Genomic DNA, 16882 nt, shown 5'->3' on the forward strand with positions numbered 1-16882 from the left:
TGCATTCAGCCATGGTTCAAGGTGGAACACCATTCGTACCCCGACAGGAGAGAATACGGAGTTGGCTTGACCACCGCGGCAGTAAAAGGGAGCAGATGCTGCCCTGAGGACTCATCCCACCCCTGTTCTGTGTTTGTCCCTGAGTCTGAGCTACAGGATGGGGGCAGGAACAGCCCAGAGTGCTGGGGTAGGTTGTTGGCTGCAGTCAGAGAAACAGCAATGGGTCCTTAAAATGCCTTAAAAAATTCAGGGACTAGGAGAGGACTAATCTCTTTCATCTTTTTCCCCCGTTAGCAATCCAAACAAGATTCTAATTTATGAACTTGGCGTCCTAGTGACAGGCATCCCCCGCGCGTGCTCCAGGTACATAATAGAGAAACCAAAGTACAGAAATGAATGGTCCTCTTCTCAGGGCCGATCTGGTCTATAAAGAACTTCTGTGCTCACTAGAAAAGGTGCTCTCTTTGGGTTGGTGCAGAGCAGAGTTCAACTAATAGCTTTGGGTATGAAAAAAAAAAAAAGGAAAGAAAGAAACCTGTCTGTTTCTGTGGGCACGTAGCGCTGGGAGAACACACAGCTTAGCCAGGAGAGTGGGGGCAAACTCTGGGCCTCCACTTGCTGCTTCAACCAGACACCTTTGTGCAGAGTAGAAGCTGCCTTCCTGGATGTATCCGCATCTTAGAAGTCTGTGGGGTCTTCTCCCAGGGGCCTCGCTGGCTGGCAACAGGTTAACACTGCTTGGCCTCGGTTTCTGAGTCACTGCAGCCTGGGCTGGCCCCTAGCATGCCCAGTTTTACCTGTCCCCGTCAGCGGTGCTGCCTGCCAGGGGTGGCTGCAGCGTCTCAGGGCGGGAAGAGGGGTGCCCCACAGCCAGAAGCGTGAAGACTTGGTCCCTTCCCCGTAGGCAGCATAGACCTTGATCTCCTTTAGGTGCCTATCGTGGAGAGCCCACGTCCTGGCTCCTCTTTGCTCACTTCTGACCTGAAGCTGGCTCTCAGCTTCAGGAACACCCATGATTTTCCAGAGTTCTACCCCAGAGGTCAGATGCGAGCAGCACGAAGAAATCTGTTACGGGGTCCAGAATAGATGAGCTCATAGTGGCGGGAGCCGACCTCACTCCCGAGGCATCGGGCTCCACGTCCCCCGGGGGGTGCAGTGACGCCATCCCCCCGGGACAGCCCTCCTCCGTCGGGCATGTTGTCAGAGTGGTTTCCAGGAGGTGGTTATGAACTCTCCACGGGTGAGATGGCTTTGTGGGCAGATCCGATTTCCAGCGCTCAGCTCCCATTGGGAATTGTGTTTGGGCCAGCTATGTGGGCAAATTTTGAGATTCCTAACCTACCGTTTTCATTCCGCATCCCGCTGTGGTTCTCAGCAGTTCAGAGGCTAGATGATTGGGAAGAAGGAGAAGCCAGGAGCCCACAGTAGCCCAGGACTTAAAATCTACTTCCTGTCCCCTTTCTTGGTTCTCAAAGGCTACCAGGAACAAGAGGAAATGTAGTTTGTCATTGTTTTAAGCCCCTAAAATGTGCAGAGCTCTGTGCTAAGGAACAGAGTCCCGTGTCCAAGAGCATTTATCTCTGTGCCCTAGAAAGATGCCGTCAAGAGGAAGAGGGTGGGCCATGGACATTGGTGCTACCGCACCCAACGGGAAGCTGGAAGCCCAGGGAAGCTGGCACCGGGGAATATCCCTGCAGTTAACTTAGGACCAGAGACCCAGGGTCTGAGAGAAAGAAAGCTTACATTTAGCAAATGTTTCTGATTTTTAAAACGGAAAGCTCCTCCAGGTCACCAGGCTCACGATGATGCTGTGCACTTTGAGCTGCAGATGCTAAGGGCAGATGTGGGGTGGGGAGCCGTGCTGAGCAGGGCCCTCCCTCCCAGTGCACCATGGCTAGGTCCCGAGAGCCGGGTAGTGGAACGGGAGTGCCCCCAGAGTCCTGCCCTTCCCTCACCAAGTCTGTGGCCACAGAAGACACAGAAGACCTTCCCGGGCAAGCGTGGTGCTGCCACGAGGCACTAGCCTCTGCCCAGGTCTCCCTCTGCCTTTACCGCACAGCCGAGCTCGGGTGGGTTCCCTGCTCTGCCCACGTCTGTCTCTTCCTGAAGTGCCCAGGGAGGGGTAGAGCAATGGTGTCTATTTCATACACTTGATTGTTGCTTGGCTTAAAACGGGCTTATTTTAAAAGCATATTATAAACTATAAAATACCAAGTATCAAGTTGGTTCCTTTCCTCACTCAGCAAATACTAAATGCCTCCGCGATGCCGACCCCATCCAGGCAGTGCTCCCAGGTACTCCAGACCGGCTCGTAGACAGGAGCGATTCCGTCTGTGTCTGTTGCCTTAAAGCGAGGCAGGAGTGAGCTGCTCGGAGCGTTCCTGCAGCCGTGTGGTGGGCGTGGAGGGCGGGAGGAGAGGAAACCAACATGGTCTGAGTCCTTACCACGTGCCTGGCACGGGTTCCTCATCACAGCCACACGAGCTGAGTCCTACGGGAAATACATGGAGATTCGGGATGGCCAGGCGGCTTCCCCAGGGACACGCAGGAACTAAGTGACCAATCCATATTTGAATTCAGTCCCCTCCGACTCTCAGGTCCGCATGCAGGGATGGTTGCCGGGGGCGCCCCTTTGCCACAGAACGACCCTAGCAGTTTCTCTCTCTACACCCTCGGATTTTTCTCCTCCCAAATATCCCCCAGCTCAGTGACTCAGTCCAAATCCTAGCCAGAAATGATCCCTCCTGATTCTAGGCCAGAAAATGGGGATCATGTGAAAGGAAAGCAGGACGATGCTGTATCACCACGAGCCAAATGTCGTATTCACAAGGGGGCAGGTTTTAGGAAAACAACAGCCTTTGCTGCGTGCTCACAACTCCTTCCGTGGTGAGGCCCAAACCATGTACTCTGGGAAAGGGAGGGTGGGGTCTTTTTAGGCAGAAAGCTACCAACAAGGACCCAGAAGTCTCTCAAGGGAGATGTGGCTTTCCCTAGAAGAGCTAGCTTCTGGAAATAAATGTAGCAGAGGATTTCATTTGCCCGCATCCTGAGGCCTCTCTTGCCTCTAACCACCTAGAGAGGACAGGGGATTGCGGAACTCTTGTCCTTGTGTCTGTCCCAGCTCAGCGGCGGTGCCTCCTCTTCTTAAGTTTATTCTGATAAAGAAGGGCTAAAAAAGGAACAAACAAGGTTTCATCTAGCTTGGTCTCCAAGAACAAGTCCCCGCCATTGACAGTTACGCCCGGACTTACTAGATCCAGGAACAAAGGATGTTCATTCCTTGTTCATCCATCACGTGGCAGAATGAGGGAGTATTTCTGTGTCGCTGAGGTGCAGTCCCCCAAGATGAACATGGAGGCCTCCAGTGTCTATACCAGCGGGGGTGGGGAATCTAAAGAGCCGGGTTCAAAGCTGGGCAGACCCAGGGCTTCAGAGCCAGTGATACCTGGGAGCTCCTGCCCACAGTGCTCAGGAAGGCAGCCTGGCCTTGGGGCCCCGAGTGCGTGGTGGAGGCTCAGCTGCCCCAGCCATTCCGTTCAAAGCCCCCTGAAACCTCGGCTGAATATGCGCCACCTTGCTCCGCCCGAGGGTCATCACGGAAGCAGACGATGTGTATACAAGAGACATCAACCTGCAACCCCAAGCCATTGAGATAGGGTGTTTTGTTCCAGAAGACACAAGTTGGACCCATGGGCGGGGGTTCCCAGGGGACAGATTTCAGTTTAGACTAAGGCAAAACATGACAACTAGTAGACGTGCCTTGAAATAATGAGCTCTCCCTCGTGAAAGGTATTCAGGCCAGAGCTAGAGGATCTCCCCTCAGAGGTACCTTTAGGGCAAGTCTTGCCCTGACAGGATCCTGAGATCTCCTCCAGTCTATCTCTGGCTGGTCCCAAATGAGTGGCTCCACGGTTGGCCCTTGAGCTCAGAGGCAGGACAGATGCCACGGCTGGGGTGGGTAACCGCGGGCTTTGTGGAAGGCCCATGCCAGGCCTTGAGGGTTGGGCCGGTTAGGGTAGGAAGGGAGGCCCCCAACTTGTTGCGTGGTCCAGGAAGATTCCCTTTCCCTGCAAAGCAAACAAGTGCCTACTTAACTGGCTCCCAGCGTTGCGAAGGGGAATTAATTACTGTTTGTGATACACTTGAAGATTCCCCGATGAAAGGCCTTGTATAAATGCAAATTATTATTATTGTCATTAAAGATGCTAGACGTCTGGCCTGCTGGATAATGCCCTGGTCTAACTCTGAGCAGAAAAGAAAGCCAGCTCCCGGCAGAAAGTTGCTCTGGTTGATGTGGGCCAATCACAGTAAGAAAGAGGTCCTGGAGGGCTTGGCGCGTGACTGTGAGAGTGAAGCCACCCAGCTCCTGACCAGAGTTAGCATGCTGCTCTCTGCTCCAGGACCCAAGTGTCTGTGGTTTTCTGAAGGCCAGGGCCCACTCAGGTTCATTCCTTGATCCCTGCAGGACCAGGCACCGAGACCTGAGCAGGGGCTAGCCATGAATGAATGTTCGGTCGTCTGCCAGGCTGAGGGATGGAAGGAAGACAGCCGGGATGTATGCTGGCCACTCAGTCTTGGGGTTCTGTGTCAGATCTGGAGACAAAGGAGAGCGATCTAGAAACCGCAGATATAGGTGATGTCTCCGATGATGCTTATTAAGGCTTTGAGAGAACCCCTCGAGCAAAGCGCAGGGAGAGCTCATTTATTAATTACTGTTTCCACTTAAGACACCGTCTCTGGCTAAAGTGGTTGGATTGCAACCAAAGCAATAATAATAGTAATAATAATGGATAATAGTGTATTAGACCTGGACGTGAACTCAGAAGCCATCCCTTCTCTCGACCGAGGAGGCATCTGGGGTTCAGGGAGGTGAGGAGGCCCATCCCCAGGCACAGAGCAAGTTAGAGGCAGAGCCGGAATCACACTTCAGCCCTCCCCACTCTAGTCTACAGCTCAATCATAATAATACCTCCCATTTTATAGCACTTCACAGACGTCCTTCTCAACAGCCCTGGAGAGTGCTAGGACGCCAGGTAACCTTCATGTTAAAGGACTTTCCGCCCTCTGCTCTTCTGGGGCTCCTTATTTAGAGAACATTCACGATGTCTGGCATGTGCAGCTGGTAGATGGCACGTGTCACATGACCTTCTCGCGGACATTCAGAGTAGGCCTCACGCTTCATCAGGGCGCCTGAGTACTTCCAGGAACCAGAGGGACAAGTGAGAGGGAGGCCAAGTTCACCCCTTTGTCCCTTGTTACTGTAGTCACAGTTCGACTCCAAAGCCACCCAGTGCAGGTCCCCAGAGGGGGACTGAAGAGAGCACTCAACAGCCCTGGACACGTGAACCTGTAAGAGAGAGGGCCGTTTAGGGGGCTTTGCAAGAACAGAGGTGGGTGTGAAGGGAGCTGGCAGTAAGTAGCTCTCGAAATTCGTAACCCGCCTGTGGGCAATTCTCATTTTCCCAGAGGGGACTGAAATATAGCTAAGCTGGAGGGGAAGATCCACGCATCAAAGCATGGAGTGGTCCCCAAGCACACCGCCTCACTGTAGATCACCGTCCTGGTGACTCAGTGTCCTGCAGCTGCCCCGAGGCAGACCCCTGCCCCCCACCCTATACCTCACCAGCTCTCGTTCTTCTGGAAGCCATGGCGGTGGGGAAAGAATGAGTACTTCGGGGTCAGTCAGCTCTAGATCCATAAGTAGCATTGCCACCAATTCCCTCTGTGATCTTAGAAAAGTTACTTGGCGTCTCTGAATTGTAGATTTCTCACTGGCAAGGACAGGTAATAAGGCCTCCCTGGTAGTAGGCCCAGGAGAAGGAGTCAATGTAAAATAATACAGACGGAAGCAAATAGCACGATGTCTAGGAGGTAGTAGGCAGCCCCTCCCGTATACTTACAGCTTTCGGGGTTCCTGCCTTCCACAGGAACACATTTATTTTATATCCTCATCCAGTATTTATAACTCAAACCAAAGTTTCCTGGAAAACTGTTTCCCCCTGCCACACATGACACATCCTGATTTTGTTTTGTTTCATGTTAATGCTACTCAGGACCCACTAAGTGGATTTTACAACCCGCTCCAGTCGTTATACCCATCCCTGGAACCAGCCTGTTTGATAACCATGTGTGGGTCTCTCTTATCCCCATTGTATGTATGTCCTCCCTTTCCTTCCGGTCCTTCCTTCCTGCCCTTGCTGTCTAGCTGACACGGGGGCCACAGCTAGCTGGGCACAACATGGCAGGGCCCCCGGCTTGGTGCAGAGGGGAAGAGCCCCGCCAAGCAGGTGAGCTCCTCTGCCTGTGCTCCTTCCAGCCCTCTGCGGTGCCTCAGTGGGACCGATAGGACCCATAAGGCCTTCCACCTGCCAGATTCTGTCTTCTGCCAGCCTGCTGGAGAACTTCCCTACTCTCCTAGCCCAGCAGAGCCCACCTGGTTTCTGCGAAGGCCACCGCAGCCCAGCGGGGAGGGTAGGCCTCAGGCATCCTCTCCCATTGAACAATTTCGTCTTTTGGAATTGCTGCTCTTCCTTCTGTAAGGCCCCGAGAGCCAGATGTCTGGGAATGGTCTTTCAGCGGCCAGGCATGGGGATGAGACTGGAAAGAAGAGGGCGCACGGCCATCCTTGATGCGTCTCCCCCATGTGTGCAAGGGGCGTCTATCTGTGTACACCCAGCTGTTGGAGGGGGCGGCACGCAAACACCCAGAGAGGAGGCAGGGGCCCAGCCAGCCAGGGAAGACATGAACCACAGCCTCCAGCTGCTGAGAGTCTGAGTGAGAGAACCCAGATTTAGGCAGACAGCACTTTATAGCCCCAGGGAGATTCTCTAGGGAGGACAGCATTGTTTTAGGCCCCAAAGAGTTGATTTCCTAAACATTTCCTAGTCTTCGGGGGTCTGGCCCTCGGATGGCAAGGCTGATGCTTGGCAGTGCTGAGCAGGAGCCTTGGGCTGTGCCGGCTGGAGTGTGACTCGGGGACGACCTGCCCTCGGCCAGGCCAACTCAGCTGGGACCCTGAGCACTTCCTCTTTGAGGTCTAGCCTTTGGTTTTTCCCCCCTTCGCTGACTAAGAGGGGAGGGTAATCTGTGACCTTGGCAGTGACTCACGGCCATCAGACAGGCAGTCCGCTTCTCCCCAGTGCAGGTGAGCGCAGGAGAAGCCCTTGCCCTGGCCAGGCCAGCGGAGGGATCTTGGTCCCCACCGCCAGCATCCACACGGCCGCCTGCCAGAGCCAGGGCTCGGCTCCTGTTCGTGTAGCCCCGGGCAGAGCAAGCAGAAGATTGGTGCCCGCGGCCGAGGCACTTGGCGCCCGAGGCGTGGTGGGCAGGTGCAGATTGGGAGATAAGATGAGCCCAGGGCTGTGGCTCTGCTCTGGGGTCCCAGGCAGCGCCACACTTCTTAGCCCCCAACACCCACTATCTGGCTTCCTTCTAGCCAGGTATACCCCATCAACTCAGCCCACCCCACTACGTGGGGGCCCAGCCTTTCTCAGGGGACACGGGCACCCTCTCCTCCCAGCCTCTCATCAGGTAGGTTCAGGATGGAGACAGCGTCAGGCTGAGAGGTATGAGATAGAGAGGACTGGCCCAGACTCTGCTCTTAGTTAGCTTCAGGGCCTCTGGTCAGCCTTGGGGCTGGCCTGCCTCCCTCCCTCCCTTCCTCCCTTCCTTCCTGAGCCAAGTTGGTATTCGTTTGCCGTGAGGCCCAAAGGAAGGTGAGTGCCACTGGGCACCAAGGATGAACCATCCTGAAATTCTGCCCTTGACTCACAGAGAAGCTGTATGCTGACAGCTATAATTATCGTACGCTGTATTAGAGGAAACACTAACTTCTCTGGCCCTCAGTTTTCCCTTGCCTGTAACGATTGAACTATCTGACTTCTGAGATTTCCTTTTGTTTCAAAAATGTATGTTTCTAAAGTACATCTTTGAGCCAAATGTCTACATGGGTTTGAGAAGTATTTATTGAGTCGCTGTGTGCTGAGCCCTAGACACGAAGCTGGGACGAGGAGATGGATGAGTACCACCACGGGTCTGCCATTAAGGAGTGTAAGATGGCTAGGGGACTACGGCTGGGATGTGACAGAGGTGGAGCCCGGTGGAGGACGGGCGCCCTGCAGTTGCGGGAGGCTCAGGAACCTGTAAGGACTCTCGTCCCTCCCTGTCATTTGGCTAGCTGACCTTCCTGCCCTCCCCCGCCTTCTCAGTACACAGCCCCCCGGGATGCCCCGCAGGCAGGGACACCTGCAGCCCTTGGGAGCAGGGCCTCACCCCTGCAGTTGCAGAAGCCGGCTGTGAGCTGGCGTAGCCCAGAGGAACTGGCCAGGCTCCAGAGGGCCTCCTTGGAGAGCCTCAGAAGGAGAGAGAACCACTAGGTAATTTTGATCATTTTAGTAAGCATTTAAAGACACCCTATGATTTAGCAGGAGCCAGATTTCATCCCAATACTTTGATGTCTAGAAATGGCTCCTGGTTGGTTGGTTGGTGAAGTCCTCCTAAAACAGCATTTGATTTAATTCAACACATACTGGGACGACAGTCCTAGCCGTCGATCGTCTCACAGGCGAGGAGCCCGAGCTGTACAAGACATCGTCTAGACACCAATCTAAACATTCCAGACTCAAGGCAGACCACGGCTGGGCCTGAGGTCGGAGGCCCAGCATGCCGTGGAATCCAGCAGAGGGACAATCGGTTCCAGCTGAGGGCAAGGGCCCTGCGGGAGCCTGTGAGCATGTGAGATGGTGTGCCCCATCAGCGATCAAGCCTTCGCATCTCAAGCATATTGGTTTCCTTGTTTGGCAAGTTAGGACCCCCTAAAAATGAACCAGGCGTGCTCAGAGGTTGGCACATTTCGGGCGACTGTGGGAACCAGTTACAACCACTTGTTTGTTCCAGAAGCCCACACCAGAGAGCCAGGCTGACGTCGCCTGGGGCACAGCCACAAAATGAGCTCCCATTGTGCCAGTCATTTGCCCACCAAGGCACCCAGAGTGGGATGGGGCGGTCTTCACAAGGCCCTTTGCCCTTTGGGGTGAAGGGCATTGGAGTAGGACCAGGTCTCTTTGTAGAGATCCTATTTTAGGGATGACCCCTATGACACGAGTAACCCCAGATGAGTCCATATTTACAGCAGCGGCCGGGGACAACGGGGACAAGGCAAGACCCCGAGAAACGATTAGCAGGTCTTGCCTCACACTATTTACGGGGCGCCTTTGATTTTCAGACCACAATCGGTTTTCATAGGACTGATTAAAAACATGTGCCAGTGGAAGTCACAGCTGCAGAAAAGAGTGGAAAAAGAAATGAGCCTTAGATGTTTTGGAACTTGCCTCTATTTGCAAAAATGAATTCTGACTTGATTTATATTTCCTTGATTTACTGACAATGAGGGTCGTGTCCCCGAACCGCTTCTCCCGCCCCGCCCCGCCCCCTCTCCACCACCGCCTTGGCCTGACTCCGGCAAACAGCACAAAGCTCATCTCATGATTGCCCAGAGAAAAGTATTTTTGAATTCCAGAAAGAGAGGACTGCGTTCTGCTTCGGAAGAAGATGATTGTTTAGGCTTTTGTAAAATAAAAAGTCCCAAGTAAGAGAGGCTGAAGAGGCAGCAAGGCTACAGGGTCTCCTGTGTGGCCTCCTATGTGGCCCTGGGGTGGGAAGACACACTCCTGTGGCCCGAGATCAGGGTACCACTGGGTAGGTACCTTTCCTGAACTCATGAAGCTTCTGTTTTCTTGCCTGCAAACGGAAAGCAGGGCTACCTGCCACACTCGGCATGCTGGGAGCACCAGCCACGTTTAACCTGCTTCGTGTCGTTCCTTCCCTTTCTCCGGAGTGCCCAGTCTCTTCGGGCTTTATTTTCAGTTTTTGCTCTTATTTTCTTTTCTTTTTTTTTTTTTTAAGATTTTGTTTATTCATTTGACAGAGATCAGAAGCAGGCAGAGAGGCAGGCAGAGAGAGAGGAGGAAGCAGGCTCCCTGCTGAGCAGAGAGCCTGATGTGGGGCTCGATCCCAGGACCCTGAGATCATGACCTGAGCTGAAGGCAGAGGCTTAAACCACTGAGCCACTCCGGCACCCCTGCTCTTATTTTCTTAAAGCTGTACCAATTTCAATGTTGAGACGCTGTTCTCTTCTTTCGAAAAGATCCGTTGAGTAAATACGGAACTGCAGTTCCAGGAGGGAAAACCCCTGTGGATGAGCCTTTTTGGGACAAAGTTCCTAACTGCCTTCTCCTGAAGTTCGGAGGATTTCCCTGATGGCCCCTGCCATAACTCCAGGGTCTGCAGTGCCCCTTCCACAGAACAATCACAGATAATTAGCAAGAACTTGGGACGGCACCTTCCCTTGGTGGGAGGACAGAGGGACAGCCTCTAGGAGTCAGCCTTTCGTCCCTTTCGTGAGCTGCCTGTGGTGTTCCGAAGCCTCTTCTTGGACCCCTGCAGGATTCATCACTGACCCTGTCTTCTTGGTGAAAGAGCTACTCACAGCGGCCACCCCGCCTCGCCTCCCTGCCACCTCCTGCGACTGTGCTGTGCCGGGCCTTGGCCTTGGGCTTGGCTAGGGCTCTCATGTAACAGAGTAGTTAAGTGGCTTGCTCAGGGTCATCGCATGGATATCTTAGAACCGTAAGTGGGTGGCACGAAGAGGCCATGGAGTATAAATCTTTCTGTTACGGGTGAGGAAACTGAGTCCCAGTTCCAGAGGACGCACCAAACCAAGGCCTAGACTAGGGCCCATGTCTTCTGTTCATGCTTCAGGACTCTTTCCACCTGACCCACTGACTCCCCCTTACCATACCTACTGCCCTGAACAGAAGATCTTTGCAGGCCCCAGCCCACTTTGATACCCCCATCATGGGCATCCAGAGCCCTGGGATTCTTAAACATCCCTCTAGTTCCCAGCTGCCACCTCCGCCCTGACCAGAGCCTGGCACACGAGCAGAGCCAGCAGGCTTGGGCAAAGGACAGCGGCGCCTGCAGGTGCCTCTCAGCACACAGCTCACCCTCAGACAGCCCAGCTGTGCCGCCGGCAGCCCTGGACTGGATTTCAGGAGACGCACGGTGTCCTGCAAGTTTGAAGTTAGCCAAGAAGCCACGGCAGAAGGGATGAACGAAGGGCAGCACCCAAGGCCCTCTTCTTCCACACAGGGGCTCGCTCTTCTCTAGCCATACATGCTCTGGCTGTTCCCACGGACTCACAGCCTCTGCCCTCAGACCCAGTTTGGTCCCGATGGGAGCTGTTGACATCTACCAACCATCTTTTCAACCAGGCACCGGGCCAAGGCTGACTTGGGCCATCTCATTTAATCCTGATGAGGATTACCCTTCAAAGCAATTTAAGGCTATTTTTCCCCTTTTAGAGTTGAAGAAATTAAAGCTGAAGAGGTGAGTCTCTTGCCCAAGCGATACAGGCAGGGGCAGTGCCGGGCCGGGAGCTCAGGTGTGGCTGGTTCCAGCACACACCCCGCACACACTACCTCCTTCTTCATGCCCGCAGCCAACAGGGCCTTGGGATCTCCAGACTTAGCTCCCTGCTTGGTACGTGAGGAACCCGACGCCTGGAGAGGGGAGAGATGTCCCGCGGAGCATCCCGTTCCCTGACTCCTGGCCAGAGGGGTCTGTCTGCCTCGCTCCCTGCCCGGCCACTCCTGCTCTGAAATCACGGAAAACCTACCCAGCTTTTCTTCAGCTTGGGGCCAGTTCTTCCGGTTTTATTCTTCTCACCTGAGACTCTGGGATTGGCCTGAGCTGTGATTTCCTAACACCCAGAGCAACAGGACCACCACCAGTGAAGAGGGTCAGAACCTTACTTTGTCCTGAGGCATATTTAGCTCGAATTTGGTCTAAAAATAAATTCCCTTCCAGCATGAATGGATAGAATGATGAGTTTAACTGACTCAGGGCCTCTCTCCCCACAGCTCCTCTTGGCCATGAGCGGGAGGTGAGGAGATGGGCCCTCGGCCACCCGCCACCCGCAGCCCGCAGCCCACCACACTTTAAAGCTTGCCATGAGTTTTGTCTTTGGATCAAAGAGTTTTTTAAAAGGTGGCAGATAACTAGTGCCTTTGGCAAGGTATGCCCTGGGCAGGTCTCCAATTTCTCTGATAAAGAGTGAAATAAATGAAAACAGCACTTAAAAACAAAAAATCTATAAATGGGTGGGAGCCGGTTGTCATTTCCCCCTTCCTCCTCCCCCGTCTCCCTGAAGTGACTTCGTGAAGAGGCCGGTGGAGCAGCGCTCACTGACGACAGCTGGTAGCCTCATGGCTCTTGACAGCCCTTCTCCACACTGCTTCCCCTTGGCGTCACGCAGCTCGCCCTGGCAGGGAAAGCCCAGGACAGAACAGGAAACTTCAGAACTTTCTGAAGGAGGAAAGAGCTTGCTCTAAAGCAGGCTCCCTCTCGCCAGGACCTTTCCATCTGAGGAGCTGGGAGTACGGCAGCCCCTACCCCAGAAGTTTCCAAGGAAAAACTGAGCGGATCAGATTTGCTTCAGGAGCCGTGTGACCCTGGGCCTGCAGCGCCGGAGGTGCGGGGAGCGCTCCCTGCCCCAGGGCCCAGGGCGCGCCCCAGTATCAGGCAGCCCCATCACGCTCCTTCTCAGGGGCCTGCTGCGGGGCCAGCTTGTACCCTGGGGCAGGGACACCACCCTGCGCAGGGGTGCCGGGGTCGGTTACATGCCATGGGGTACTTCAAGCAGCAGTGCAGAGGCAGTGGACGTTGGCAGCGGCCTGTCTGTCACTGACCCTCAAGGATGGGCCGCCAGGCTCCTCTCCGGTGAACGAGTGCGTGTCACTGGGCTAACAGCAGCGGATGGAATGGGGAGGAAGGACTGTCCCGCACTTATGGGTGGTGGCAGACAGCCGGCAGGGTCCCTGCCCACATGGTCCCATGCAAGCGTCACGTCACGATGGGCTCATCACCCCTGCTCACCAGGTGAACACAGCCCAGAGCTTCCCTTGGCCGCCCAGCCTCGCTCTGGGGCTGTGGCTCTTCGGGCCTCATCGCGGTGGCTCCGGGCCGTAAGGACGAGTGTAGCCGTGCAGCTGGTAGAAAGGGGCTTTGAGCTCAGAGACGGTGACCGTTGGGCTGGCTCAGGACCACGTCAAGCAGGATGTGGATGGAAGAGGGAGCTTTATCCTTCTCTCCCACTAACTGTTGGCATAATTTGAAGTTTGAGAATGGACTGCGTTTTCTTTTTCCGTACCTAGATACCACTGTTGTCCACTCCCTGAGGCTGCGGTTTCTTGTCTTAGTAGCATGTCATGGACCTGCCTTAACATTTTACAAACTAGCGGCCATCAGTAGGTACTTTAATGACAGCCACTGAGGTCGTGCTGAGTGCTGTCTATGGGCTGGCAAGTACCACATATGCGTATGTGACAGACACCGGGAGAAGCACAGACTGTCTGTAGGCAGAGAGAGAACCTCTTGGTCACCAGGGAAGACTTGATAGGAGCCAGCGCACTTGGCCTGAGCGTGAAGTGGAAAATGGCACATGAGAAGAAGAGCAGGTGGCCTGACTGGAGGAGGGGGCTTGCATCCTGGACCGTGCCTGGGCTTTGGGGGGTCTGTGACATCCTCCCAATGCCCCCAGTTGCAGGGCGGGGGACTTCCGTGCAGTTTTCCCGGGAGAGAATCCTTCGCTCTCTTAGCTTTTCAAGGGAGGGGTGCGTGAGCCTAAAAATGTAATAGAAGGGCAAAAACAATTTCTTTGACATGTTGGAGCCAGATAGTGAAAACCACTGAGTGCCAGGCTGCACATCTGGGGAACACACAGGGTCTTGGTTGGGGGAGTGACAGAGAGCCACACTCCAAGAAAATGTATTCAGTTGCAACAGAAAGCTCAAGTCCGCCTGTGTCCAGGGGAGAAACAGCCTTCGGCGGTAGTTTTGTTGAAGGACAAGACCAGGAGCCAGGGCGTGTCACGAAGGACAGAGGGGACGTTGTGGAGGAAGAAGAACCTTCAGGATAAATTCACCACTGGGCTTTAGGGAGAGGTAGAAACAGGATTCTGGCACAGAAATGCAAATGAGCCAAAGCACATTCAGACACATGCTATGGAGGAGCCCTTCATTTGGGGCACACTGGTTTAAACTGCAGGGACACCCAGGTCGCAGAGTCCCACAGGTGGCTGGAATGTGGGACTGGAAGTTCAGGGGAGAAGTGAGGGTCGTTCTGTGCCGAAGGGGGTGAGTCTGAGAACAGCACCATGTGTGAGGGGTGTTGGTGGAGAGACAGAAGGGCTCCAGAGAGATAGCTCGTCACAGGCACGGCAAGGGGAAGGGAGGTAGACCTAGTATGCCGGGTGTCACCCGGGGGCACGGCTCCCTGAGAGGGGAGCCCACGGAGGCCAGGGCCGGTGGGAAAGAGGTTTCGGTTGACTTGGTGTTGGGGCGGCAGGCAGGCAGTCAGGTCTCATGTGACTGTACTGGGGGACCCCAGGGCCTGTTGACTTGTGCGGGGCTACTCACCCCTGCACCGACGGAGCCCTGTTTGGGGCCTTGGTGGTACTGGTGGTGACCAGGCTTCTAGGTGGCCCTTCCTGGTTCATGTCACGGTTCCGAGTGAGCCACTCAGACAAGTAGGGTGTGACGACTCTGACCTCGTGTGAGAACGGCACTGGGGAGAAGGAAGTAGGTGGCAAGCAGGGTGACCAGGGGCAAGGGGTGCCACCCTGCCCCTCCACTTCCTTCCTCACCTGCTATTTTCCTGCAGAGCTTCGAGTTCCCAGCTCACAGTGGGCCACCCCCTGCCACCAGTCCCTCCTCCTGCTGTGTTTCTTGCCTGGAACACGGAATGCCTCCCCCACCTCCGCCTTCCTTGGTCGTGCCAGCCCAGCGCCTCACGGTACCCCGTTACCGCCTCAATTGGTGTTACCAATGTGTTGGTCTGCTCCTCTCAACTGGGATCTCCTGCTGGCAGGGGCCCCGTCCAGGTCCTCTGGCAGCCCCAGGCACCGCATACCATGCCTGGCAGAGCAGGCCTGTGCAGAACATGGAGCCCATCTCTACCGATTCAAATCCGGGTGCCAGAAAGGCCAGACGGTCTGCCCCAGATCATGTACCTCTCCGTGAGCAGCCAAGGAAACGTCTCTTGATACCCAGCCTGGCTTTCTTTCCAGCAGACCAGACTGCACATATGTTTGGAAATAAATGGAGACCATGAAACACAAGAAACCCTTTTTATTAGACCCTCTTTGTATGAAGGCAAAGATCCAGCCGAGTGAAGAGTACAGCTCTCTTTATATTTCAGGTCACAGAAACGACAAGGTGGCTGGCTGGGCCACTCTCTGGCTTGCCGCGGGGGTTGTGCCCTCGTCTTCGGCCTGGGAGAGGCAGAGGGAGCCCGTGTACTGGTGTCTAACAGGACCTGGCAGCCTGGAAAGTCTGCATACGGGCCCTTGAAAGACCCATGCACGATAGTACAGAAGTGAACTGCTTGCACCTCCCTTAGAAAAATCCAGAGGGTTTTGCATCAGCAGGGAAGGGAAATCCAACCCAAGAGGCATGAACAATAAGTAACAACTGTTCTGAGTTAAGTTGAAAGCTCTGAGTTGCACTTTTTTCCAAGTTGTTTGTGCTAACCGCAATTTTTTTCTTCTCCCCCTCTTTCCCACCAGGGCTTATTTCAAAACCTTTGTCCCTCAGTTCCAGGAGGCAGCATTTGCCAATGGAAAGCTCTAGGAAACACCAGCGTTGAGAGGTGGCCAGCCAGACTGCTCTGTCCACATGCGTGTCAGCACATATGGCCGCTTCCTGGAAGCCGCTTGGAATGCCTTCATGGTAGCGTTTTGCTCGCGCAGCAGCTTTGCACGCCCTGCCCGGAACCCAGACCGAAGCCAGCTGGCGCTAACCTGGGCCCTCGGGCCCCCACCTCTGGCCGCTCCCTCTTTGTTTCCTTCGGTATACTTCGTAGTTGGAAGAAATAAAATCACAGATTCTGACAACAGTACTTTTCCGGGGAAAGTAAGACATCACAAATGCACACACCCTGATTTCAGGAAAGCCTTTGTCTCTGAGACCTCATTTAAGTGTCAAGTGAACCCCCCTTCGCTTTTATTTTTCCCTGAAATACGTGTCGTGTGTGTGTGTGTGTGTGTGTGTGTGTGTGTGTGTCTGGGTGTGTGTGTGTGTGTGTCTGTGATTTCCCCAGCATTTCCCACTTGGGGCTGCTCTCCATTGGAAAAGGTGCTGCCTGAGTGAATCTGGCCACTCTGCGTGGTCTCAGCCACCCAGCCAGCCAGGACCCTGGCTGCTGCTCAGGAGCACATGGGACCCAGCACCCCCTCCAGCCCTGCCCCCCCTCCCCAGCTCCCTGCGTGTGCACCGTGTGCACAGAGGCAGTCATTAAAGTTTGCTGAATGGGCCGGTGACCCCGTCCGGCCCTCTCTCATGTCACTCAGCCCTCCCTGGACTGATGGGCGAGCTCTTTGGGCTTCTGCAACCCTGTGCACATCATACCTAGAAAACAGAGGTTGGGCCTTGTATGCCATCATTGGTGTATCTGAGACAGCTGGGTTCAGGCCACTTGGCTGTCATCCAGGAACAGAGCAGGGCAGATACCCTGAGGAAGTTCCTCTTGTCCTGTATTTATGGATTGTCACAGCCTGACGGGGTCTCAGAACGCCCCTTGTTTTCACCCCCCGGCCCTGTCCCCTGCTTCTCTTATGTGTACAGAGAGAAGTGAGGCCCAAGAGCTACAGAAACTCCCCTGGCAAATGGGGAGCAAACCTGGAGGTGGGGGCCAGGCCTCTCTCTTCCCACCACAGGACTTCCCTTAGCTTACGCACAGGCTGAGGACAGCCAAGCTGACCCCTTGACAAGGCTCACAGTTTCTCGCTTAGCGCGGTTCCGGGCTAAAGGCTCTCCACTAGGGAGGG

General features: G+C 54.7%; 1 protein-coding gene across 3 annotated transcripts in view; it reads left to right on the forward strand.

Moving 5' to 3' along the window:
* BABAM2 (BRISC and BRCA1 A complex member 2) overlaps positions 1–15951 on the forward strand; it is a 399606-nt gene extending 383655 nt beyond the window's left edge. For all 3 annotated transcript variants that reach the window (XM_047746396.1, XM_047746400.1, XM_047746397.1), the window contains one exon: positions 15623–15951. In XM_047746396.1, the coding sequence (XP_047602352.1) occupies positions 15623–15686 (64 nt within the window). In that variant the 3' untranslated portion in view covers positions 15687–15951. The remainder of the gene's footprint in view (positions 1–15622) is intronic.
* The last annotated feature ends 931 nt before the right edge of the window (positions 15952–16882 follow it).

Source organism: Lutra lutra, chromosome 9, assembly GCF_902655055.1.
Source record: "Lutra lutra chromosome 9, mLutLut1.2, whole genome shotgun sequence".
Lineage (NCBI taxonomy): Eukaryota > Metazoa > Chordata > Mammalia > Carnivora > Mustelidae > Lutra > Lutra lutra.